We start from the raw sequence: 26,900 nt of genomic DNA on the forward strand, positions 1-26,900 counted from the left end.
TCCACAAAGTCTTAGAACTTGCTTAATTCCTTTCAGAAAGAAAAGCTCTCTGTGACCATACTGTTCCCCTTTTAAAAACAGCAATCTTTTCATCAAAAACAGAGCTAGAATGCCAGCCTAGCCAGGATTACTTGGACACTTTGAAGAGACTTAAAGAAATATTGAATGAATTGGAGAGCAAAGACCAGTCCATCATGACTGCCATGAGTGACCAGAGTCAGGTTGAGAGAGCCTTGCAGCAGAGAAAGGTAAGTTTATTTTTGCTTTTGCATCTTGAAGCAGCTGGCAGCTGCTTTTCCCATCCTACAATCCAACATTATAGCCAGAGTAACTCTGGTTAGGGGTGTTTGGGGTAATCGAACCAAATCCAATGGGATAATGCCAGCTTTTCCCATGTATCGCCTTGGAATTTTAGTTGGGTAAGGGATAGGGATGTTAAATTTAGATTAATTGGGTAATAGAATAGTTGATGTTGCTACACTTCAAAGGAGAAAGCGCTGCAGGGAGCACAGGGCCAGAGGGGGACTCAAGCAGTCCCCCGCTGGCCCTGTGCTCTCTGTGGGATTTCAAAGTGTCAGCGTCGCACAGTCCCTGGGCTCCATGCTTTGAAACTCCACAGACGGCACAGGGCCAGCGGGGGACTGCTTGAGAGAACTGGGCTACCCCCCCAGCTGGCCTCAGGCTGCCCGTGGCGTTTCAAAGTGTCAGACCCTGGGCTCCACACAGCACTGCCACTTTGAAACACTATGTGCAGTCCCTAGCTGGCCCCGGGCTGCAGGCAACATTTCAAAGTGGCAGCGCTGCGTAGAGCCTAGGTTTTGGCCCTGGGCTCCACATAGCATTACTGCTTTGAAGCACACTCTTCCCCCTGCCCCCATCCTTGCTGCCTCTTTCTGATAGAGACAGCAAGGGTTGGGGAAGCAACAAGTTGACTAGTGTGTCGCCTAGTCGTTCACATCCCTAGAAAAGGATATATCTTTAACCCATAATGAAGTATAGCTGTGTGCTATTGAAAGACCTAGCTTTCAGAAGTCTCTCAAATATTATAGAGAAAATTTGCTTTAAAGTATCTATTGCTAGAGGGAAATAAGACTTCACTTACTATTGCACTTATGTAAAGTAAGTAGATATCTTTCTTAAAAGTTGCCATGTAAATGTATGAATCATAGAATCATAGAATAATAGGACTGGAAGGGACCTCGAGAGGTCATCGAGTCCAGCCCCCCACCCTCAAGGCAGGATCAAGCTCCATCTACACCATCCCTGACAGATGTCTATCTAACCTGTTCTTAAATATCTCCAGAGAGGGAGATTCCACCACCTCCCTTGGCAATTTATTCCAATATTTGACCACCCTGACAGTTAGGAATTTTTTCCTAATGTCCAATCTAAACCTCCCCTGCTGCACTTTAAGCCCATTACTCCTTGTCCTGTCCTCAGAAACCAAGAGGAACAAATTTTCGCCTTCCTCCTCGTGACACCCTTTTAGATATTTGAAAACCGCTATCATGTCCCCCCTTAATCTTCTTTTTTCCAAACTAAACAAGCCCAGTTCATGAAGCCTGGCTTCATAGGTCATGTTCTCTAAACCTTTAATCATTCTTGTCGCTCTTCTCTGTACCCTTTCCAATTTCTCCACATCTTTCTTGAAATGTGGCGCGCCCAGAACTGGACACAGTACTCCAGCTGAGGCCTAACTAGTGCAGAGTAGAGCGGCAGAATGACTTCACGAGTTTTGCTTACAACACACCTGTTGATACAACCTAGAATCATATTTGCTTTTTTTGCAACAGCATCACACTGTTGACTCATATTCAACTTGTGGTCCACTATGACCCCTAGATCCCTTTCCGCCATGCTCCTTCCTAGACAGTCGCTTCCCATCTTGTATGTATGGAACTGATTGTTCCTTCCTAAGTGGAGCACTTTGCATTTCTCTTTATTAAACCTCATCCTGTTTACCTCTGACCATTTCTCTAACTTGCTAAGGTAATTTTGAATTATGTCCCTATCCTCCAAAGAAGTTGCAACCCCACCCAGTTTGGTATCATCTGCAAACTTAAATCGTCCCACTTCATTCATCTGCATATGTATATAAAAATCCAAATGGTTAATTTGTTTAAAAATATCACCATACATTAACTGTTCTCTCTCCACCCCTTTTTGTAATCATGTTGACTATGTAGAAATCTTTTTTTGTGCATTAGTGTAGGAGTGTGGGAATGAAGCTGGAGAAACTGTGCTGATGACTAATCATTGGTTAAATTTTTTCCTTTTTGGGTTTGTTTGAGGGGCAGTTGGTGGTGTTAAAAGCCCAGTAAGTGAGGGTATCAGTGCTTTACTTATAAAGACAGATGATTACAGCTTTGCATATAAACAGCAGGAGTTCTGTAGCTTGCTCTTTTGATACTGCTGCTGTGTAATTTAAAGTTGGCAAAAGCCTTTGGTTTATAAAGCTGTTGAAGATCATGAGCATGATTTTTTTTTAGTCTCTGGGGATCTGTCTGACTGGACTTCTGTTTAACTTTCCCACTCCACTTCTGACTAACTGACCCAAAAGGACATACTGTGCAGGTATGGTAATATAAGAATGTGAGCTTAGGCGTTACAGTGCAGATTAGCAAAGATTTCAGAATGATATTAAGTAGAAATCTGAGACTCCCTTACTCTTACAAAGAGCCTTAAGTGCCTGTGGGATAGACCTTAAATTGGGATTGAATAAGGCATCATTATAACCTTAATGCCCTCTTTCCAGAAAAAGCATCTTGTTTCAAGAAACATTAGCCTGAAAACAGGCTTGTCAGGTAGGCACCTTGCAGTTTATACATACACCCCTTCTCAAATACAAAATTAGCATCCACATCTAAAAAAATAATCCGTGGATAGCCGCATTCAATCCGTAGATGTGGATACATGTGGCTAGAAAGTGGATATTTGCAGATTTACCAGGCTTTCTTTATACAGAGTAATAAGAAAGTCTCAAGCACCAGAGGAAATGCAAACCAAGGTTTCTAATATCTCTCTTCCTACTAACTACATAGTGAATTTGAAAATGTTAATATTTTCATAGAGGAGGAAAAACAGCTCTATGACTATGGTACCATCTGATTAAAAGACATAATCACAAATCAGCAATGGGTGCAAATGTTGGTATTTTTGTGGGGTTTTTAGAAAACAAAAACAAAAATGATTGATTTAAATAAAACTGTGTTGATTTCTGGTCCTTATTTTAGATTTGTTTCAAATAATATAATGGGTTTCTTTGTAATTAATATTTGAAAATTAGTTTTTTTGGCCTATTCCCTCTCTCCTGACTCACATTTCTTAATGTAGACTGTTTGCATATATGCACATTCAGTGTAATATCACAGTAGTTGGGATTACTATGTATATGAGTTTTGCTGGACTTTTGACTTCTTTCATTCTTCAATCTGTCTTAGTGTTTTTTTAAAATATGAAAAATGTCCATGATTTGGTATTACCACTCTTACTTCTGCACTGCTGCTAGGAGTGGCTCTGACTTCCAAACTCAGTGGCCAGAGAGTGGTGGCTGCTGTAACTCCCTCCCCCGGAACTCCTCTTTTCTTTTTTTGGGAACATGAAATATGGTAACCCAAACAGTACTCCTCTATGTACGTTCTGTTTGATGTTTTCCATGCAGACTATTTGTGAAACACTAGAAGACCAGAAACCTACAATAGATAAACTTGCTGCAGAAACAAAAGCTTTGGAAAAACATGCTTCTTTTGATATAGCAAAGATCTACAAACAAGAGTTCAAGAATATACAGGGGCAATGGGACAAAGTAAAGCTCCAATTTACGAAAGATGTTCACCTACTGGAGGAAATTGTTTCTCAACTGAGAATATTTGAGGTAAAGTAAAAATATTTGGGTTTATGTCTGTTTATCACCCCTAATATCATTATCTCATAGACACTAACCTCCCCCTCTCGCCTCCGCTCTGTTCTAAAATCTGATTTGTCAATTTTATATGTGTTCACTTTTTTTTTATTATATCCCTTTGGTATGTACGGTCATGCCAATTTTCTTCCACAATTTGATCTGAGGAAGTGGATCTGGTCCATGAAAGCTCATCACCTAATAAACCATCTTGTTAGTCTTTAAAATGCTGCATTTTTTGTTTCATTAAAGGAGTCTGTTTTCTTCTTCCTATGCAGGCAGGAATCCAACTGAAGGTTGAGGGTTGAGTTTAACATTAAACACACATTGGCCACAGATCTAATTAAAATATAAAAATCTTACCACAGGGAATTTTGAAGTAGGGTGGCATTGATTTTGAAACTCTGATTTATTTTTTGATCATTTGATGGAATTGTTTTCTCTCTTTTAAAAAGTCATCCTCTTGTGATCCCATGACTTTCAGGCAAAAAGTTATGCACTTTACTTAGAGAACAAATACAGTCTTCAAAAGAAATGTTGATACAAAACAAAGATGTAAGAGGGTGGTTTGCCCAATGGGCTTCTGAAGTCAGCACTAATTACAGGATGGGCTCCACTTCACTGGGACCAGGAAATTCCCTATAAAGGGCAGCAGGTAGCTGCAGTTAGCTGGGGAATGCTTAGGAAACACAAGCCTGAGGTGCTGGCTTGCAATAACAAGAAAGATTTGGCTCTTGCTGAGACATTGAATATACCCAGAACTGAGAAAAAGGGGTGGGGAACCCTGCAATGAAGTGTGTGTGGGGGGGGGGGGGGGGGGAGGAGGGGAAGATGTGCTGCACTGGGGTTGGGGCCTGGAGGGCTTGTGTATACCTGAGAACTGAATAAAATAAGACCCTATGCAGAGATTGTTTAAGTTCCTTTGGATTGTCTTAAGTTTGAGGATCCATGTCAAAAAGACAACAAGGTATAGTGCTGCAGAGGCACTGCTGGGCATAAAGGGCTGCTTGGGATGTGTCCAATCCTGATACAAAAAACTTGTCAGGGGAGATGGATTGAAGTTTAGTAATTGGAAAAATTGGGTAGGGATTTGCTACCATAAGCTTGGAAAAATATACTCGGGTGCTCAATCATAGCTCCACTCTTCATGAACAGAACCTACCTTCTTATGCTCATGTGACAATTTTGTTAGTTATTTACTAATAGTTAATCCTAGATCTGTAACTGGTTTTCAGTTTACTGCTAAGTAAGGCAGGGCAAGCTCTTTGGGTATTGTAGAGTATGTATGCCAAATAATAAACTTGTAAATGGAATCCATAAAACAGTCTGAAGTTAGAGAGAGGTGAAGGGAAGGGAGTTCTGAGAAGGAAAATATCTGCTGCTTTCTATTTATTTACGAGTAGATCCTCTGATCTTCAGTACTGAGATGAGCACAAGCTGTCTTTCTGCTTCACCAGAAATACTTGGTGTGGTGCTTGCTTGTATATACAGCCCAGAATCTAATGGAAATCCATTTCTGCCAAGATAGGCTCACTCTGCTTCATCAAAGCTCTGCCTTTTTTGCTGTCATGGCAGCAGTCTGAGGGACCTTAAAAATTAGAGAAATTCTGAGCTGTGGCTTTTGAGGTCAATGACAGTCTGTTTCATTGATTTCAGTGAGATGGATAAGACACACGATGTGTTAGAATCTAGATTAGAAATGACCCTGTTCATCATGTCATTCTCTTATGCCAGGGTAGGATTATTTCCTATTGTAAATTTACCAGGATTTCCCCCTAGTTTTAAATGTTCCAAGTGATGGGATTTCAGTCAAAACCCTTGGTGATTATTTTGCATGCATTTCACTCTTAGGAGGTTTCTCCTGATGTTAAGCCTACCCTTTCTTAATCTCACCCCTTTCATCCTAGTTATATTGCTCTTCATTATGCTAAATAACACCTCTTCTTCTGTGTGTTCACATTGTTCAAATATCAGTAAACTTATGATAGTTTCCTTTTAGTTTTCACTTTGCTGAGTGACATATATTTAACTTTGTTAATACTACCATGTTTATTTTTGCAGTTCTTTTCAGAACTACTAATTTATTGTAATTTGCAATATCTTTCTTGTAACTAGTTGCCATTCATTTCAGCACTTACTGAAGTAATTTGAACAATCCCCATGCTCACCCACTTAAAAAGGGTTATCCTGCGCAGCATTGGGCCCTGAAAATCTGAGCAGTCCTTACCCATATGTAGAATACATTGTTGTGTAGGGCATTTGGAAATTTGGGGCATCACTAAGTCTTACTGTCCATTCACCTGCCTCTTCCCTCTTTCTATCCCTGTTCTATGACTCTACTTACTCCAAAGAGAATCTAGTTAACTTAAAAATGAAAAAAGCCTGCCAGACTCATTAGCAGAACCTGTGAAAGAGCCATTCAACTGATAATGAAGCCAATCTGAGGAATTTTGAAAATTAAAGAAGTTTTGAGCTCCAGGATTGGCCTGATTCCACCAGTCATTTGTCAGCCCCCATCAGTTTCTGAATTTATTGTGTTTGTCTACAGACTTGTAGTTTAAAATTTGTTTTAAAATATTTCGTTAGTGTGTTGCTGAAGATTATAAAATCACTTCTCTGAAAACAAATTGTCCTCTCCCTCGGCTGCTGTCAGGTATGGGGGCACCAATTTAATAGCACTGCATAGGGCCCCATAAATCCTAGGGATGGCCCTGCTGAAAAGGGAAATGCTCCCTTTACATGTACATTGGAGAGAAAGAGAACAAGGTAATGTATCATCTGCAAAGTTTACCACCTCACTGCTTACCCCTTTCTCCAGATCATTATTCATAAATGATCTGGAGAAAGGGGTAAGCAGTGAGGTGGTAAAGTTTGCAGATGATACCAAACTGTTTAGGATAGTCAAGGCAGAAGCAAACTGTGAGGGACTCCAAGAAGATCTCACCAAACTGAGCGATTGGGCAACAAAATGGCAAATTAAATTTAATGTGGATAAGTGTAAAGTAATGCACATCGGGAAAAATAACCCCAACTATACGTACAGCATGATGGGGGCTAATTTGGCTATGACAAATCAGGAAAGAGATCTTGGAGTTATCGTGTACAGTTCTCTGAAAACTTCCACACAGTGTGCAGCGGCGGTCAAAAAGGCAAATAGGATGCTAGGAATTATTAAGAAAAGGATAGAAAATAAGACCCAGAATATCTTACTGCCCCTGTATAAAACTATGGTACGCCCACATCTTGAATACTGTGTACAGATGTGGTCTCCTCACCTCAAAAAAGATATTTTGGCCTTGGAAAGGGTTCAGAAAAGGGCAACTAAAATGATTAGGAGTTTGGAAGGGGTCCCCTATGAGGAGAGGTTAAAGAGACTGGGACTTTTCAGTTTCGAAAAGAGGAGACTGAGGGGGGATACGATAGAGGTATATAAAATCATGAGTGGTGTGGAGAGGGCCGATAAAGAAAAGTTATTTATTAGTTCCCATAATAAAAGAACTAGAGGACACCAAATGAAATTAATGGGTAGCAGGTTTAAAACTAATAAAAAAAAGTTCTTCTTCACACAGCGTGTAGTCAATCTGTGGAACTCCTTGCCAGAGGAGGCTGTGAAGGCTAGGACTATAATCGAGTTTAAAGAGAAGCTAGATAATTTAATGGAGTTAGCTCAATAAAAGGCTATTAGCCAGGGGATAAAATGGTGTCCTTGGCCTCTGTTTGTCAGAGGCTGGAGAGGGATGGCAGGAGACAAATCGCTTGATCATTGTCTTCGGTCCACCCTCTCTGGGGCACCTGGTGCTGGCCACTGTCAGCAGACAGGATACTGGGCTAGATGGACCTTTGGTCTGACCCAGTACAGCGGTTCTTATGTTATGTTCTTATGTACACAATGATGTATGCAGCTGGAAGCTGAGGGCAAAATTCTCCTTTCTGATCTTCACAGTAGTGCTCAATGTCAGTGTACTGTTTTCCTTATGTGTTTGGGACGTGCATTGATATCAAGGCTACTGATTCTCGATGTCAATAGGAGTTGTGGAGACATAGGGAGAAGAGAATGCTGAAGCTGAGTTCTGCTGTACAGATGTATGAACTGATTTGTTTTTTCCAGTGAGGAAGTAGTTACTTGTACATAGTTTTAATGGAGGAAAAAGCTTAAGAAAACTGCAGGAGGAGACGGTACTGAAATATTCTGAAATTTGCACTGTTGCCTGAGGAAATGTACTTGAAAGGGTTTAAATGTGGGTGTTGAATACATTGAAACTTTTTTCCAATAGCATTTTCTTAATGCTTTGTAAAGCTATCAGTACATGAACAAAGCTACATATAGCTGCTACATATTTGTATTTTACCGTTTCCTTTGAGAAACTTTGTTTTTTAGTCACATTGAAGGTGATATCTCAAGCTTTTCTGGTTTTAAAAACCATCATAGTTTGAACATTAAGATTTAAACAAACTTCATGGTTAGGTCTCTGGGTAGATAAGAGTGAGGTTTGCATTGCTGGAGGAGAGAGGGTGTAATCTGGAAGAGTTGTATTTGCATAGATATTCTATGCTGCTGAGCTGATGCTGGTTACTGTTGGAGAGATGATGCCAGAGTCGATGGGTTGATTATTACTGTACAATATAGAAGGGTCACCTCCCTGCCACAGCACCACCTGCTGGTCAAACTGGGAATTAGCTCAGTTTGTTGGACTCCTTTTGGCTGGTATCTTGCTGATTGTTGCTCTGCTTCACTTTGCCCTCTGGCTCTGCATCTCTTTTTGGACCTTCATCTCTTCCTGGACTACAGCATACTCTTCAGGACACTGCCCTGCAGCAGTGTCCACCATTCTGTTCTTGCCCCCTTCTGGGAGTATCAGGAGTTTTGTATCAATACAGCAGCCACCGTGGACAACTGTGGCCCCAAAGTTCCTTGCCCCAGTCTTTATAGGCCAGGAGTGGGCAATAATTTTGAGAGGGGGGCACTTCATGAATTTTGGAAGTGGTCGTGGGCTGCCCCGGCAGGGGTTGGGTCTCTGGAGGAAGGGATGGCGCTAGGATACTTCGAGTGCTCCCCTCCCCACAGATTCTGATTGGCTTGGGGGTGCGGAAGTGCATGAAGTCTTTGCCCCCTAGCCCTGCCGGGGTGCCCGGCAGCTAGAGAGAACTGCCAGCTGTTTTGAACAGGTGGCGGTTCCCTGTAGGCACCATGCACCCCAACAATGTAAGGACACATCCCATGTCCCCTCTGCCCCCAGGCCAATCAGGGGGCACATTTCCCCCCTCCCCCCAGGAAGGCAGGCAGCCAGCAGCATCAGGAGGGGGACTTTCCCCTTAGTTCAGGAGCTGCCTCCCCTCCTCTCCCCTCCCCTCTCAGCGCCACACCTCCTAGCTGCCAGGAAGGGCCTGGGGCCGAGGGAGCGAACATAGTCTCTGGCTCCCCTCCCCCGCCCTGCCTGGGATGTGCAGTTCCCTCTGGCAGGGGGAGAACATTTCATGTGCTTCCCCCACCCCCAGATCAGTCAGGGCCTGTCGGTGGGGGACTTGCATGAAGTCGCTTGCTCCCTGTCACACCCTGCCAGTGGCATGTGCTTCCCTCCTGGCAGGGTAGGGTGGGTAGTAAGAGACTTTGCATGCTCCCTCACCACCAGGTCCTGATTGGACCGGAGGTGGGGGGAGTGTGTGAAGTCTCCCCCTGCCAGGGGTGCAATGTTACCTCTGGTGGTGTGCAACCATGGGGGGGGGGGGAGGAGGAGACTTCATGTGCTCCCTGTCCCCAGGTCTCAATTGGCCAGGGCATGCGGGCTGAATCAACTCAGTTGGCGGGCTATATCTGTGCCGTGGAGGACCCTTTTCCCACCCCGGTATAAGTCATGCTTCAGTGTGCCTAGGTGTGGTGCAAGGGGGCCTGGGAGACCCGGGCCCACCCATTATTCTGGGTTCTGGCTCTGGGACCTTCTGGTGGCAGCCTTGTACTTCCCTCCTTTTCTCCCTTTGTCTGCTTCTGCTCTCTGGGCTTCCCCATGACCCTTGCACCTTGGCCCTTGTATCAAGGCCTACAACCTGCCAGGTATCAGGCTGGGGCTTCTCTCCACCTCCCCTGAGCTTGCCCAGCACTGTTCTGTCCAAGGTGCTTAGATCTACACACGATAAATATCATTTACATATAGGCAAACGGAGACAGAGTGAAGCGACTTACCAAAGGTCCTATAGCAGGTCAATGGCAGAGCCACTTACAGAAATTCTGGTTCCCAGTGCCCTGCCCACTGGACTATGCTACAAGGATCCATGGAATTTTGCCTTACTTGTGGGAATAAAAATTTGTAATCATCAGTGGTGGCACAGGGACTAAAATGTGTGTATTAGACTTCACCATGGAAACATTTATTTTATTCAGTGTGGTTAAATGGTGCATAGTGTTACCAATTTTAGTGGAAAATACTATTGGGTTCTGCTGGATCCCACTTTAGAGACCATCACACTTGCACATCCTCTGTATAGATAACTGTGGCAGGGAGCTTTACATTGAGAAGGAATCCTTGTGTATATTGCTAAAGCGTCCTATCTGTGGAGGGTAGGGTTTGCCTTCCACCTCTGAAGGTAGCAAAGCTGCCCCTTAACCTGTCAAGTCTCCTTAACTTCCCCTACTGCCTCTGTCTTTTATATCTCCCAGACAACACAGCTATAATGGACAGATTGGTCAGGGATCTCTTCTGCTCTGTGGTTGCACACAGGGGCTCATGTGGGAGTGAGAATGCAGACAAGGCTGTCGTCTTATCGTACCTCCACCATATTGTAATATTTGGTTCACTTGTTTGCATGCTTATATTCTTGCTTTCATTGGGGAGCCTGTGCTGGTGCTTCAGGCCCTCTGATCCCACAGGTGTTTTTTCTCTCCCACTCCCCTCTTTTCCTGTCAATTAAGGTGTCCATGCTAAATGAGGCTAATAGGCTAAATGAAGATAATTTCTTTCATCTCCCTTTCTCCCCTCTTTTTCTGCTTTATAATTGACCCTTTGTGCCTCTTGCTCCATATTTGTCATCTGAAGAAGTGAATAGTGCCCAGGAAAGTTCATGATAGTATCTGTATTTTTGTTACTCTCCCAGGAATAAGCTCATGATACTATCTATATTTTTTTATTAGTCTCCAAGGGCACATCTACACAACAGTATTATTTTGGAATAACTGATGTTATTCCGAAATAACATGGTGTGCGTCTACACTACAAGCCTTTATTTTGAAATAATATTAAGCTGGAGGACTTCTTACTCCGACTCACGGTAAAGCTCATTTTACACACAGTAAGAGAAGTCAAAGAAAGAGTGTTCTTCCTTTGACTTCTTGTTGTGTAGTCAGCACCAAAGCAGAGTTAAGCTATTTCGACTTCAGCTATGCAATTGATGTAGCTGAAGTTGTGTAGCTTAATTCAACTTTTACCCTGCTGTGTAGACATGTCTTAAGGTGTTACAAGACCATTAGTTTTTTAGGACCTTCACAATTGTTCATATGAGTCTGAGGATGGGAAATCTGTCAATCAAAACAGAAATTGAAACTATAGTAGCATCTTTGAAAACTTTGCTCTCTTGTAACTGGTATCTGTTGAAATGCTGTAAGTATAGGCTATTTATCATGGAGTTACTGTGTTCAATTCAGGCTGATTCAAAAATCATTCAGAAATGGATGGATGGTGTGAAGGACTTCTTAATGAAAGAACAGGCTATCCAAGGAGATTCTGAAGGCCTTCAAAGACAGCTTGACCAATGCACAGTGAGTTCTGCTGATCTAAGGAACCTTCTACAATACCCTTTCTCATGTTTATTATTTTGCTGCTATTGTTAAACAGAGTATATGACACAGCTAGTAAAGCATGCCGAAATGTTCTTTTTTTCACTCACTCACTCACTCACTCACTCACTCACTCACTCACTCATTTTTTTTGTCTAGGGAGTATTTTTTTTCCAGTTAGCCCTTCAATCCGTTTGACCCTAATAACACATTGCACTTGAGTTTCTTCCAAGCCTCCTAGCATGCAGAATATCTAGTATAATTTAGCTTCACAACTGCCATGGTTGATAGGTAAGTGTTTCATACATTTTATGGATGGGGAACTGGGTCAGAGGAAAAACTGACTTTCCTCAGTAATAAAGAAAATCCTGCATAGAGTCAAGAATCACATTCAAATCTCCCAACTCCCCAGTTTTGGGCCTCAGCCACTAGAACATTTTTTCCTTCCCAGCCAATATCTTGTAGTGTTATCCCCCAGAGGCTATGAATTTAGGCTGAGAGCATGCCGATAAACAGCATCCTGAAATGTAGTCAGTTTATTTGTGTGGCTTTCCTGATTTGTCCAAATCAGTGGCACATCCTCTTCAAACTGTGGCACTCTGAGATGATACAGTCATTTGGCATTTTTTTGACTATTAATTTGAGTAAGATGGGCAGTGGTGATGTTGTCTTTATCATGCCTCAGGCTTATTGTTTTGGCACTCACTCTGCTGAGTGATATGTGGGATAGGATTGATATTCGTCTGGGGGGTGTCTCATTGTCTTTAATAAAAGCTTATCTGAAAAAATTAGAATGACAGGAATGAATATCATACAGCTGTTTTACAAAAGTATAATTATAGTGTATTCGTGTAATAGAGGTTGCTAACATATTCTTTCTTTGATACATGTTTAGACATTGGTTAATGAAATGGAAAAGACTGAATTGTCTTTAAAAGAGATGAAAGAAGTAGAGTCCACTTTAAGACTCCAGCCTATAGGAGTTGATACCTGGGTGAAATCTAGGCTAGTAGATTTCCAGGCACAATGGGAGAAACTGAGCAAACAGGTCAGTAATTGGTAGACTTATTACTTATTTATTTTATTTTATCTGGCACTTTAATTGTTGATAGCTTTTTTTCACTGTAGGGGGCATTAGTGGGATAGATGGGTAATAGTTTAACAATAGAATAGTCAAGCCTTTAAATGTTACAACCCGGCTACGGCTACACTGGCCACAATTTCCGGAAAAGGGATGCAAATCAGGTAAGTCAGGATAGGGAAATCAGCGGGGGATTTAAATATCCCCCGCGGATTTAAATAAACCTGTCCGCCGCTTTTTTTCCGGCTTGGGGAAAAGCCGGAAAAAAAGCGTCTAGACTGGCGCGATCCTCCGGAATAAAGCCCTTTTCCGGAGGATCTCTTATTCCTGAGGTAGGAATAAGAGATCCTCCGGAAAAGGGCTTTATTCCGGAGGATCGCGCCAGTCTAGACGCTTTTTTTCCGGCTTTTCCCCAAGCCGGAAAAAAAGCGGCGGACAGGTTTATTTAAATCCGCGGGGGATATTTAAATCCCCCGCTGATTTCCCTATCCTGACTTACCTGATTTGCATTGCTTTTCCGTTTTTAGGGGCCAGTGTAGACGTAGCCCCCATGTATTAAATCTGTTGGAAAAGGAAGTTTAGTAGTTTAAGGTATTGCAGCCTGCCAGGTATGTTGGGCTTGTTCAAGGAATGATAGCTTTAATTTGTAACTGTACTTTCTGGGGTTAATGTCTGCTTCTGACTTTTAAATCAAAAGAGAGGATGACTGATAGAGAATAGTTCATCGTGCTGTGTCCTTTTGGTTCTGTTGAGCAGAACTGCTTGCAAGTGTGCATGCTCTCATGCAGAGAGGTCTTAGAACATTGTCCTATTTACTGCATTTGACCCTTAGTTTAAATGTTAAAGGTAATATATATTAGACTATTTTGAATGAGAACAATGGAAGCTGTTTAAAACAGGTGGCTGACAGGCTCCCATTGCTCTTGTCCTTTTTGTGTTGCACAGACTTCAGAGTGACCTTCCCTTCTGATGATATATCACCTTGTAGTTTATTTACAGTATGTCACTCCACCAGTTTTTACATATAAGTGCGTCGCAGTGTTTAACAATATTATGTCGCAGCGTTTTCCAGTATTATATAGCTTTTAATGCTACTCCTTCAAAGTGGATCTGTGTGGGGAAGTTTCTCTTACCAGAGAATTGTCTTTTGTCAGGGTCTGATAGTTTTGTCTGTCTCTCCTTTGACCACCCGTGTTTCCTTCCTGTGCATCCAGTGTCCTTGTTAATGGCCCTGCCTGGGGCCTATTGGGCTAAACAGTTACTAGGGTTGCCAGGTGTCCGGTTTTGAACCAGACAGTCCAGTAAACAAATTGAGGAAAATATAAATGTCCAGCATTTTCTAAATACGATGTAATGTGGATTGTGATGGAATGTCAAGTGTGTCCGGTATTTTTGTTGAAACCATCTGGCAACCCTAAGAGTGACCAGAATGTTGGTTAAATTGCTGATTCCTAACACTCTGTCATAGTGCAGTATTAAAACAATATTGCTTTATGTCAAATCAGTATTTACACTTTAGAGTAAATTAGGAAAGATGCATTTAATTTAAATTTTAGTTAATTTTACTTTGGTACTTTGTTCAAACTGGGCCCATCAGTTATCCACTCAGTGCAGTTGAGCTCCATGTTAGGAAGTGTTAGCTCAGGCATGTCTGGAAAGTGGCTTATAAAAGGGAACAGGATTGAGATTGCTGGGCCCAAATTAAAAATTTTATCCTAAAAGGAAAATAGTAATCCTGTTCTGTGTTATATTGTCCCCCTAAAGGAGTGTAAACAATATTCTTCTCTGGAGTAACAGCTGCATCCTATTCCCCACTGCTGATAAAATATCATTTTTGTTTCCTAAAACAACACTTCTGTGTTGTAAATTACAGTATACATTATATATATATCCCTGTTAAAATGGCTGAATGCTCAACCCAGGCCCAATATATCCTCTAATAAATGGACTAAAAGTTCAAATGCATTATTCCAATATCTAGTATCATTCCTGTTGATCTTTTTCCTGTACATTGTTAATTGCTTGTTAAAGATTTTCTGATTTACCAGTTCAGCTTGCCTATTTCTCATCTAATCTCTTTCACCAGTTGGCAGTTGTGTTATTCCTGACATTGTGCCACCTAACCTTAGACCTGTTGTTCAAAATCCTCCTGCAAACTAATTATTTTTCTGTTTTCCATTGCTGATTTGGCTTTCCTCTCCAGTCTTTGATCTAGGCACCAATCAGAATGTTTGTAGCTCTTTGTTTATCCAGAGGAGGCACACATCTATGTGACATGGGCCCTGTACTGCTTATTGGTAGAGACTTTGGAGGAATATATTTTTGGAGCAGGAGAATCTGTGTTTTGAGAGGCCATTATGCAAAATAATGGTACCTGTGAAGTTCCTAAGTGACTAGCTATTTATGTATGAATACTTATCAACTAAAAAGATACAACACAGAAGGACACTGATACACTCTAATGCAGTGTTTGTTAAACTTTCGAAGACCGTGGAACACCAAAAAAACATTTTTTAAAATGCAGAACACCGGGCAAAAGTTGTGGGGGGGGGGGGGGGGGGGAACGTGGCGGTGGCCCCTTTAATTGCGGCACATGTTGTCCCAACTGAGCTTCCGTCTCTGCCCAGTGTGGGGGGGTTAAGAGGCTGCAGTACACCACTGAATGGGAGTGCTACGGCATACAGTTTAAGAAACGCTGCTCTAATGCCTCAGGGAGTGTTACCAGCCTATACCGTGAAAGGAGAAAAGGAACTTTATCTCTCCAGATCTTGGTCTTCCTCTATGGAAGCAAGTGGTTTGGTCTGCTTAAAATAGCTCAAATGATTAGTTTTTGAATTTCTGAATCTTTTTATCTAAAAAGAGAACTGTGAAAAATGTTTTGGTTGAGTGAATTTAATTACTTGAACTTGACTTTGAGTCTGTGCTAAAATGTTTTTCAAATGATGTGAGCAACTTCAAATAGTGAAACCACCTTAATTTTTTGTTGTTGGCAATTCTAGATTGTTACTCAGAAAAATCGGTTGTCTGAAAGTCAAGAAAAAACTGTAAATTTGAAAAAGGATTTGGCAGAGATGCAAGAATGGATGACGCAGGCTGAAGAGGAGTACTTGGAGAGAGATTTTGAGTACAAATCTCCAGAAGAACTAGAGAATGCTGTAGAGGAAATGAAGGTCAGAAATACTAAATCATTACAAAGACCCTGGTTACAAGCAAACAAAAACAATACTTAATGCTTTTTTGTCTGGGGGTTTATCTGGGATTTCATATGATCAATTACTGACGTGGAAGCAAGATCTTCTTATGACAAGATGAGTGCTATTGTTCAGTTACACTTCACTGAATTTTAATTTTTTAAGCACAGACTGAATAAGCAGACTTTCTCATTGGTCAAAGATCTAATCTTCAGTGGAAGTACAGAACTGACAACAGCATTTCTTTCTGGATTTAAGCAATTATAGACCCAGGTTATCTATGGAGTACTAAATATTGGGTCTATTTTTACTTTCTACTATATTGACAAATCTACATTCAAAGTTATAAATTACTCTTCTCAAGGGGCGTTCATGAAGCAGTTTTCAGCAAGGGTTTTTCATAGATGAGAAGGCCACCAGAAACTATTATGATCGTCTACTCAGACATCCTCAATAACACAGGCCTGAGAACCTCCTTCTGTCTTTTAGTATTATGTCTGTGAGTGTGGCCTGTGTCTGTTTAGTTCAGATTCATACCCTGTACTACTTTGTGATAAGGACATTGTAATAATCTTTCTGTAAGAAGAGTGTCACTTCATATTATCATTCTATTGTGGACCAAATTGCCTCAGTCCCTGGCCTGACATGTATGCCACTTAACATGTATTTAGCATGCTACTCTGCTTGCTTTATGTGGTATCTTCCAGTGGCATAGGCAGAATGGGACGGGTGGGCAACAATGGGGGCTTAGGGTAGGAACAATGGGCCATTCTCCCCTGCCCCCTCCCCCAGCCAGCCTTAGCGGATAGACACTCTGGCCAATTGGGAGCTGAACCAGGGCTGGGGGTAGGCCAGGCTGCTAAGTGGGTAGGCTGCGGCCCACCCTTGGTTACGTCCCCACTGTCTTCTGAGCCATAATATTGCAGTATGGTAAATTCTATCACAAGAGGAAATACAAGATAGCTTGGGATAGTAATTCCTTTCCCCATCTGAATCTCCACTGACTTCACTTTATTTGTGCTCCTCTCTCCTATCCTTTATTGGCCATTTGTCTTTTTGGGTCTAAGTTCTGTAGGAATTATTTTCTGCCAGCCCAGATTCTGATTCACGTATCAATCAGAATCATATGTGCTATCAATCACAGCATATGTGTTTAATCTTCCACTGCTTAGAAGTCTTGGGAAGCTCCCTGCTCTACCAATAGTCCCTTTTGTGTGTATTAGTTTACCGTCTATATATGATATGCAGAGACACATGCAGACACGTGGGCTTCAGTCAAAAGGTGTGCAAGTCAGAATATGGTCTGTTATTGCTATGCTTATGTATGAACATAAGGATGAGCCATTTAAGCTTATAATTAGAATAACATGTAATGGTTAAGGATCAGATTAGTAAATTGTTTTGGTTTTATGTTAACTAATAGTGGGGGACACTGAGCTAAGCAGAGATTGATCAAATAATACATCTTTTTTGTCTAGAGAGCAAAAGAGGATGTGTTGCAGAAAGAAGTGCGCGTGAAGATTTTGAAAGACAATATCAAGGTCTTAGCTGCAAAAGTGCCATCTGGTGGTCAGCACTTGACATCCGAACTTAACATTGTGTTAGAGAACTACCAATTGCTGTGTAATCGGATCCGGGGGAAATGCCACACCTTAGAGGTACGAATTAATAAAACTTAGGACAGAAGCACAAGGAAAAAGCTGGTGATAGATATGTAAAATGTGAGGTTTCATTACTAAATCCAGTATCTTTTGTGCACATGGTGTTTGCTATCACTTTTTTTTGCAGTAGGTTACTGAAATCCACAAGGAACCATCTAATTTTGCTTTTATTCTTCATGTCTAATAACTAAGGTCACACACTGAATTGCAATAAACATTTCTCCAGCTAAGTAGTGCTGCTACACAGCTCTGTTATCTTGCTTCCAGAAAGGCAAAAAGGATCTCCAGGGAATAACATTATTATTTCTCCTTCTTAATGTTAACGCTCATAATGAAACTGAAAAAAGGTTTGTGTAGGCTAGGAATAAATGTGGTCCTTTTTTACAAAAGTCAGATGAGTGCTATGGTGTGATAGTCTGAGTGTGCATAATTCTGCAGGTGAATTTCCTGTGATGCATTTGTGATTTGCAGATAAGTAGTTACTTTGCACTGTGAAGTGCTGTTTTTTATTCTTGTGTCCAGGAGCCAATTAAAAAACAGTAGTAACTACTGTAATTTGTTTGAATTTTTGTTGCATTTATGAATTATTATAGTGTTTTAAGCAAGTTTGTTCACACTTGGAATTCTAATAAGTATCTGAATAAATGTTCTTTAGACTAATTTCAGCCTTCCTATTACCTTTAGGAAGTATGGTCTTGTTGGATTGAGCTGCTTCAGTATCTGGACCTAGAAACTGCTTGGCTAAATGCTTTGGAAGAAAGGGTGCAAAGTACTGAGAATCTGCCTGACAAATTGAATGCTGTCAATGAAGCTCTTGAGGTATTACAGCCATCCTATTTTACTGCTGACTTTTCAGATAACTCTGTAAAGAAATATGTAAACTGTATACTGAAATTTTCATTTCCTGTGTCAAATGAATATATCTTTATCTTTTCATGGATTATCTTTACAGTTATCTGCCCTGTAAATTTAAATAAACATGAGCCTTTCTGGTTGTTGTATTGTATTTTGTAATTTTTAGAGATACAGTTGCATGTTATTTTCTGCCCCATGAAAATTGCTAAATTTTTCCCAGTAGCCTTCATTTTGGGCTAGTTGTGAATAGAAAAGAAAGCTGAAAATAGAAAATAAAAATGAGCTGTTGATTGTTGAACTTGTCCCATACAGTCTCAGCACTAACAGTACCTAACTCATTCTGTTAGAGCAGTGGGACACTTGGAGTATAAAAGGTCCTGTGTGTACAGCCAAAACTTGAATTCTAAAAATGAAGCATAATTCAGCATCCTAATTGTTTTAGTGTTTTTCCATTATTTAGTCTTTGGAATCTGTCCTGCGTCATCCAGCTGATAATCGAACCCAGATTCGGGAGCTTGGTCAGACATTGATTGATGGTGGGATTCTTGATGACATCATCAGTGAAAAATTGGAGGCTTTCAATGCCCGCTATGAAGAATTAAGTCACTTGGTAAGAATTTAGGAGCAGGGTGGGAGGAAGCTATCGAATGTCACAGTAATGGCTCAAATGGTTTTGGACAAAAGCTGAAATTATTATGGTTAGGTCATTGAAATCGTGGACACAAGACTAAAAGGCTGTTATACAGAAAAGCATTCCCAATGGTGTCAGGTAGACTAGATTTAGAAAACTGCTATAAGGTTCAGATACATAATCCTTTATTTGGAAAATCTACAGTATCTTTTTAACTTGATTTTTCAAATAATTTTGACAAAATGGAACAGAGATTTCATCCTCAAAACTTAAAATGCTCTTTGAAATGTAGTTCATCCCAACATTCCAGTTTAATTTTCCTCTTCCACTATCCTAAATTGTAGCCGAAGAGGGATGCTTATGGGACTATAACACACACTTTCCGTAACACAGAAGGAACATGAGTGGCTGTCATTTTTATTCTTGAATATGATTAGAACAAAGTCAAACGAAAATCAAGTATGTGAGGAAGCCATTGTGGGAGTCAGATTAGATGTTCATGATGGTTCCTTCAGATCTTAAAGTCTGAGTCTCTTTTTCTCTTGTTTCTCTTCTGTGATGTGTGGACAAAAGGGAGAATGCAGTCTTTGGATGTATAAACAGGAGACTCTTGAGTAGAAGCGGAGAGGTTATTTTACCTCTGTATTTGTCACCAGTGTGGCCATTGCTGGAATGTTATGTGCAGTTCTGCTGTCTGCAATGCAAAAAAGATGTTGATAAATTAGAGAAGGTCTGAGAAGAGACATGAGGATAATTAATGGGTTAGAAAACATGCCGTATAGTGGTAGAATTAAAGAGCTCAATCTGTTTATCAAAGAGAAGGCTAAGGGGTTATCCAAAACTATCTATACAGAGAACAAATAGTTGATAATTAGCTCTTCTGTCTTGCAGAGATAGGTATTGCACAATCCAATGGCTGAAAGTTGAAGCTAGACACATTCAGATGGGATAAGGTGTAAATTTTTAATAGTGAAGGTAATTAACCATTGGAACAGTTGTGGTTGATTCTCCTTCACTGGTAACTTTTAAAACACAACTGGATGCTTTTTTTAAAATATATTATTGTAGGAATTAGTTTGCTGAAGCTCTGTGTTATAAAGGCTTGTGTTATAGAGGTGATCCTACTATAGGATTACAATGGTCCCTTCTAGTCTTGAAAACTGTTAATCTAGTTTAGATATAATGGGCAGTGAAATGGTAGCTGCATCTCAGGTTATTAAATTTACTCATCATAATCAAATAACCCAGTAACCCATGCTCCTGCTTGGAGTAAGAATGAAGGAGAAGCATTCTAGTCTGATTCCATTTGGATAATTTGGAAGTGTGTGCGCGTACACTTTAGATGCCAATATTATTTATAGATTTTTTTTCACTCTTAATGTGTTTACAAATAACCTTCTTTTCTGGTAGCTGCATTGATGATACTTTTTAGTGTGGTCATTTGGAAGACAGGAAGATGTTTGTTTCCTGTGTGCATGTGTACTCGTGGTCTGAGAACTGGTACTCGTTTGTGAGACTGCAGGTAACATTCCCTTTTTGCTTTTGAATAGCTGGAAAAAGAATTGAAAATCTATTTTCAGCCTTTAATAAAGGAAGAGAGTTTATTATTCATAAAGGAAATATGTTTGCATACTTGTCCAGGAGAAATATTTTGAAGGATGTTACAAACTCTCCCCATATCCTGTGTACTGTCCAATTTATGCAACACAGCTGTTTTAACAATCTACTTTGCCTCTGCTTACTGAGATAGGGGGGGAAAAAAGACTTAATAACTCAGAACACAAGATACGAGTTTCCCTGCTGTTTTACTCTTTTTTTTATTTTCAATTATTGGCATAAATCACAGATCAAAAGTTGGGGCTGTGTGGAGTTCCTTTTCATAACTATTTTGTGTGTGAATTTATTTTTCATATTCTGAGACAAAGCTAAAAAGTATTTGTGCTGAACAACTCCTCTTTATAATTCTCTCTTTCTCGTGTAGGCAGTGAGCAGGCAAATAGCCTTGGAACAGCAGCTTCGGACCATGAGGGAAACTGAGCACATGCTGCAGGTCTTGCAGGAAAACTTAGCAGAGCTGGATAGACAGTTGAACTCATATTTGACGGATAGAATAGATGCCTTCCAAATGCCACAGGAGGCCCAGGTATTCCAGCTGAGCTTTTTCACTGCATAAGGTTTTTCAGGTGGATGATTGTGTCTGATGACAGAATACCTCCCTAGAGTAGTATATTCTTGTTTGTGTGGGGAGGATTCATTAGAATAGCTGCTGTAATGGTTCCAGTGCCATCCAATCTAGCAATCAGTCAGCAAAGTCAGGCATAGACCTCATTTACAAATCATTTCTTCAAAGTGGATTTGCTGTTTGATATCTGACAAGCCTTAAGGATTTTGTATCATTTTACCCCTTCCCCTTACTTTTTACATATTGGAAGAAAATTCAAGCAGAAATTGCAGTCCATGAATCCACCTTGGAGGAGCTCAAGAAAAATGCACGGTCACTGTCTTCGGCTTCCTCTGAATGTAGGTCTCCTCGTGGTGGAACTCCGCTGGATGCCCTGCAGGTAAAGAATCTCAGCCATGATCCGAGACTTGGCCAGCTTTCAGTCATAAACAGCTTTTATCCACCTGCAAATCATTTTGTGCAGTCAACCAGATTTTAAAAATAAATGATGGCTGCATTTATATGGTATAAATGGGGAACTGAAAGCATCAGAAGTGTTGACAAATAAATTAAAAATTCTGTGCGTTTCACAGACTGGAATGCACAGAGCCAGAAGGGGTTTGTTTAAATGGAATGGTTACTTTGGAAGTATGTGTTGTAGACTCTGAGGCCTGTTGTGCTGTAGAAGAAGATAATTAAGGATGGATAATGTAATGCTGTTAAATTGCACTGGGAAAATGGCATACTCATTCATTGAAGTGTTTTAATTATGTTATAAAAACCTAAATGAAATCTGAAGGGAGAAGACTTAAACATTGCTTCAAAGCTCAGATATTTAATTTAAAATGATCCTTTTTTTGTGCTCTTGTAAACAGAGGAAACTCCGGGAGGTATCTACAAAGTATCAACTTTTCCAGAAACCAGCTAATTTTGAGCAGCGCATGTTGGACTGTAAGAGGATACTGGATAGTGTAAAGGCAGAACTCCATGTTTTGGATGTGAAGGATACTGACCCTGATGTTATCCAGGGTCACTTGGACAAGTGTATGGTAAAGCACTTTTATTGGTGGATTTTTTCTAGTCTTGATGTTTTTAAGATGCAAAGGTGGGGGGTGCCAGCCTCTTCCCTAGGCTCCTCTCTCCAGCTACCTGGCACTGCTGCCTGGGCCCCCAGGCTGCGGAAGGTTGGTGGGCTCCATAGCTCTGGGAGCTCCAGCGATGGCCCTGTGGGGTCTCGCAGCCCCACCAGGCCTGCCGGCACTCATGGCCCTGCCAGTTGTGAGTTTCCCGGGGTTGTGGGGCTCAGGGCAGGTAGCCCCGCCTTCCTGGCCCTGCCGGCTGTGGGCTTGGTGCTCTCCCTCTGTCCTCCCCCTGCAGATCCTGGAAGCCCCACTGGCTGTTAGCTCTGCTGCACACCTGCTCAGCCCTGCCCCGTGGGCTCTGGCAGCCCCGTTGGCTTCCTAGTCCATCTGTCTGTGGGCTCTGGTGCCCTGTGGACTCCGCTGCCCTGCCACCCAGCTCTGCTTCCAGCCACCAACAAACTCTGTGCTGGGGCTATCTAGGCTAGAAACATCGACCATGGACATTGCTGGACCGGAGAGTCCCGGAGCACAGAGGTTCAACCTGTACTCTACAGTGGTTGCTAAAAATGCACTTTTCTCTGGTTTCAGAAACTGTATAAAACTCTAAGTGAGGTGAAGCTTGAGGTGGAGACTGTAATCAAGACAGGAAGGCAAATTGTACAGAAACAGCAAACAGACAATCCCAAAGGAATGGATGAACAACTCACAGCGCTAAAATTTCTTTATAATGACCTGGGTGCACAGGTAAGAAGAGTGACAAATAGATATCATATAATATAGAGCATTTTCCCCACTTTTTCTGTCTTACTCCTGTGAAAGCAGTAGCAAGTTTTGATTTATTAAGGTTGTGCTCCTGCAGCTGGCTATTTCCTCCCATCCTGCATCCTAGTATTGCATTTCCGTAAGCAACAGGGAAGCGTTAATACAGACCTCATCTGGAATGCTGTGTCCAATTCTGGCCTCCCACATTTCAGAAAAATGATTTCAAACCGGAATAGGTGCAAAGAAAGGCTACTAGGATCAGAGAAATGGAGAAACCTACCTTATCAGAAGAAGACTCAAAGACCTTGGTCTGTTTAGCCTAACCAAAAGAAGGTTACTCCCTTTAAATACACTAGTGGGATAAACACCAGGGAGGGAGAGGAGTAATTTAAGTTGAGCACCATTGTGGACACAAGAACAACTGGATATAAATTGATCATCAACAAGTTTAGGCTTGAAATAGATGCTGATTTCTAACTATTACAAGAGTCAAGTTCTGGAACAGCCTTCTAATGGGAGCAGAAAACCGAATTGGCTTCAAAGCTGAGCTTGATTAGTTTGTGAATAGGATGAAACTGCTAGTAGCAGCGGTCAGAGACTAGACATTAGATGGGGAGGGCTCTGAGTAACTACAGAAAATACTTTCCTGGATGGCCATTGTATCTTGCCAAAACTTGGGGCACGTCTACACTGCAAGGCTAAAGTTGAATTAAGCTATATAAGTTCAGCTACATCAATTGTGTAGCTGATGTCAAAATAGCTTAATTTGGCTTTTGGCGCTGTCTACACAGTAGGAAGTTGAAGGAAGAACACTCTTCCTTTGACTTCCCTTACTCCTTGTGAAATGAGGGTTACAGGAGTCAGAGTAAGAAGTCCCCCAGATAGACATTATTTCAAAATAACGGCTTGCTGTGTAGACTTGCTCTTTATCTTGGAATGACATCAGTTATTCCAAAGTAATGGTGTTGTGCGTCAGGAAGGAATTTTCTCCCAGGTCAGATTGTCAAAAACAGTTTTGTTTTTGTTTTTTGCCTTCATCTGCAGCATAGGGGCACAGTTCACTTGCAGATTTAAATTAGTATAAGTGGTGGATTCTGTGTAAGTCTTTGATTTAGGGAATTCAGTAACTCAGCCATATATTATGGATACATGACAAGAGTGAGGAGTAGCCAAGGTTTTGTATCCTGCAATGTATAGGAGGTCAAACTAGATTATCATGATGGTCCCTTCTGGCCATAAAGTCTGAGGCTGTGTCCAGACTCAGGGGTTTTTTCGGGAAAAGTAGCCTTTTTCTGAAAAAACTTCACCTGCATCTAGACTGCAGCCGCGTTCTTTCGAAATTAAATCGAAAGAACGCGGCTTTTCTTTCGAAGGCAGTAAACCACATTTCACGAGGAAGAACGCCTTCTTTCGAAAGTCCTTCTTTCGAAAGAAGGCGTTCTTGAATGTAAATAGGGCTTCTTCGAAAGAGAGCATCCAGACTCACTGGGTGCTTTCTTTCGAAAAAGCGGCTTGCTCTTTCGAAAGTTCCGTGTGCAGTCTAGATGCTCTCTTTCGAAAGAGGCTCTTTCGAAAGTATCTTTCGAAAGAGGCTTGCAGTCTAGACATGACCTGAGAGTCTATGTATTGACAGCGTGCAGACAAACTGCTGAACCCATTTATAATGAGTTGCAAGATTAGAGTTTAAATATAAATGAGTGACACAAGATGGGATGAAGATGGACAGCCCGTGGTGGATAAAGAACAGGTTAGGAACTATTTAGAAAAGCTAAACGTACACAAATCCATGGGTCCAGACTTAATGCATCCGAAGTTACTGAGGGAGTTGGAAGATGTCATTGAGGAGTCTTTGGCCATAATCTTTGGAAAATCGTGGAGATCTGGAGAGATACTAGATTATTGGAAAAAGGCAAATGTAGCCCATGTTCAAAAAAGGGAAGGAGGACTGTGGAAGAAAACAAGCCTTCACTCTGCGTTGTGTTTAAGCAACAAGTAGCCAGAGGCAGTTTATTCGAGCAATATTGCAAGGGAAGACATCCATAAGCGGATCTTCAAATACAAAACAATTAAAAGCCAATATATATACCTTTCTGTTACATATAACATTAAACAATTACTTCCCTGCCCATTCAGTTCCCATCGGACACTGTCTTATCTCAAGGTTATCACTGAGGTAAGCATTCCACTCTTACCAATGTGAGAGAGGCAGAAAGGTGAACACAGCGTCTCTTCTGGCTCTCGCGTTAGCAGGAGTCAGAGTGACCCAGACTCTTGCTCTGCTACCGACAAACCCTGAAATGGCCACCCAAATCCCCTTTCCCTTAGTCCTGCTTCCACAGGACGATCCAGGGAACTATAGGCCTGTCAGTCTTACCTCAGTTCCTGGAAAAATCATGGAAGGGATCCTTAAAGAATCTATTTTGAGGAAGAGAGGAAAGTGATTAGGAATAGTCAGCATGGATTCACAAAGGGCAAGTCGTGCCTGACCAATCTGATTAGCTTCTATGATGAGGTAAATGGCTCTATGGACATGGGTAAGTCAGTGGATGTGATATACCTTGACTTTAGCAAGGCTTTTGATACGGTCTCCTACAATATTCTTGACAATATTCTTAACGGAATGTGGATTGGATAAATGGACGGTAAGATGGATAGAAAGCTGGCTAGAGGGCCAGGCCCAGTGGGTAGTGATCAACGGCTCGATGTCAGGATGGCGGTCGGTTTCTAGCGGAGTGCCCCAAGGTTCGGTTCTAGGACCGTTTTTGTTCAATATCTTTATTAATGACCTGGATGAGGGGAATGGATTGCACCCTCAGCAAGTTTGCAGATGACACTAAGCTAGGGGGAGAGGTAGATACACTTGAAGGCAGAGAGAGGGTCCAGAGTGACTTAGACAAATTGAAGGATTGGGACACAAGAAATCTAATGAGGTTCAACAAGGACAAGTGTAGAGTCCTGCACTTGGGATGGAAGAATCTCAAGCATTATTACAGGCTGGGGACCAACCAGCTAAGTAGTAGTTCTGCAGAAAAGGACCTGGGGGTTAGTGGATGAGAAGCTGGATGAGAGTCAACACTGTGCCGTTGTAGCCAAGAAGGCTAATGGCATATTAGGCTGCATTAAGAGGAGCATTGCCAGCAGGTCCAGAGATTTCATTATTCCCCTTTATTCGGCTCTGGTGAGGCCACATCTGGAATATTGTGTCCAGTTCTGGGCCCCCCACTACAAAAAGGATGTGGACGCACTGGAGAGGGTGCAGCGGAGGGCAACCAAAATGATTAGGGGGGCTGGAGCATATGACCTATGAGAGGAGGCTGAGGGAGTTGGGTCTGTTTAGTCTGCAGAAGCGAAGAGTGAGGGGGGCTTTGATAGCAGCCTTCACTTCCTGAAGGGAGGTTCCAAAGAGGATGGAGAAAGGCTGTTCTCAGTAGTGACAGATGGCAGAACAAGGAGCAATGGTCTCAAGTTGTGGTGGGAGAGGTCCAGGTTGGATATTGGGAAAAACTATTTCACTAGGAGAGTGGTGAAGCACTGGAATGGGTTACCTAGGGAAGTAGTGGAGTCTCCATCCCTAGCTCTGTTTAAGTCTTGGCTTGACAGCCCTGGCTGGGTTGATTTAGTTGGGATTGGTCCTGCCTAGAGCAGGGGGCTGGACTTGATGACCTTCTGAGGTCTTTTCCAGCTCTATGGTTCTATGATTCTATGCAATTGCAGTATGATCACCGAAGTTTTGTTTTTGGTTTGTTCTAGTCCTCCTTAAAAAAATCTCCCACTTGAATAGAATGATAGAACTGATCCTGTTCCTCCTTA

At 41.6% G+C, this 26,900-nt stretch overlaps 1 protein-coding gene across 10 annotated transcripts in view; it reads left to right on the forward strand.

Annotated features, from left to right (window-relative positions):
- Positions 1 to 26,900, forward strand: part of UTRN (utrophin) — a 569,920-nt gene that overhangs the window by 175,538 nt on the left and 367,482 nt on the right. For 7 of the 10 annotated variants that reach the window (XM_075924350.1, XM_075924351.1, XM_075924354.1 and 4 more), the window contains 12 exons: positions 82 to 248; positions 3,662 to 3,874; positions 11,535 to 11,648; positions 12,562 to 12,714; positions 15,747 to 15,917; positions 17,417 to 17,596; positions 18,284 to 18,418; positions 18,915 to 19,064; positions 21,067 to 21,228; positions 21,518 to 21,646; positions 22,122 to 22,295; positions 22,917 to 23,072. In XM_075924350.1, coding sequence (XP_075780465.1) covers positions 82 to 248; positions 3,662 to 3,874; positions 11,535 to 11,648; positions 12,562 to 12,714; positions 15,747 to 15,917; positions 17,417 to 17,596; positions 18,284 to 18,418; positions 18,915 to 19,064; positions 21,067 to 21,228; positions 21,518 to 21,646; positions 22,122 to 22,295; positions 22,917 to 23,072 — 1,904 coding nt within the window. Of the gene's footprint in view, positions 1 to 81; positions 249 to 3,661; positions 3,875 to 11,534; positions 11,649 to 12,561; positions 12,715 to 15,746; positions 15,918 to 17,416; positions 17,597 to 18,283; positions 18,419 to 18,914; positions 19,065 to 20,495; positions 20,608 to 21,066; positions 21,229 to 21,517; positions 21,647 to 22,121; positions 22,296 to 22,916; positions 23,073 to 26,900 lie in introns of those variants that run through there. The other 3 variants (XM_075924353.1, XM_075924356.1, XM_075924359.1) reach the window with 3 other exon arrangements.

Source organism: Pelodiscus sinensis, chromosome 3, assembly GCF_049634645.1.
Source record: "Pelodiscus sinensis isolate JC-2024 chromosome 3, ASM4963464v1, whole genome shotgun sequence".
In the NCBI taxonomy this organism is placed as follows: domain Eukaryota; kingdom Metazoa; phylum Chordata; order Testudines; family Trionychidae; genus Pelodiscus; species Pelodiscus sinensis.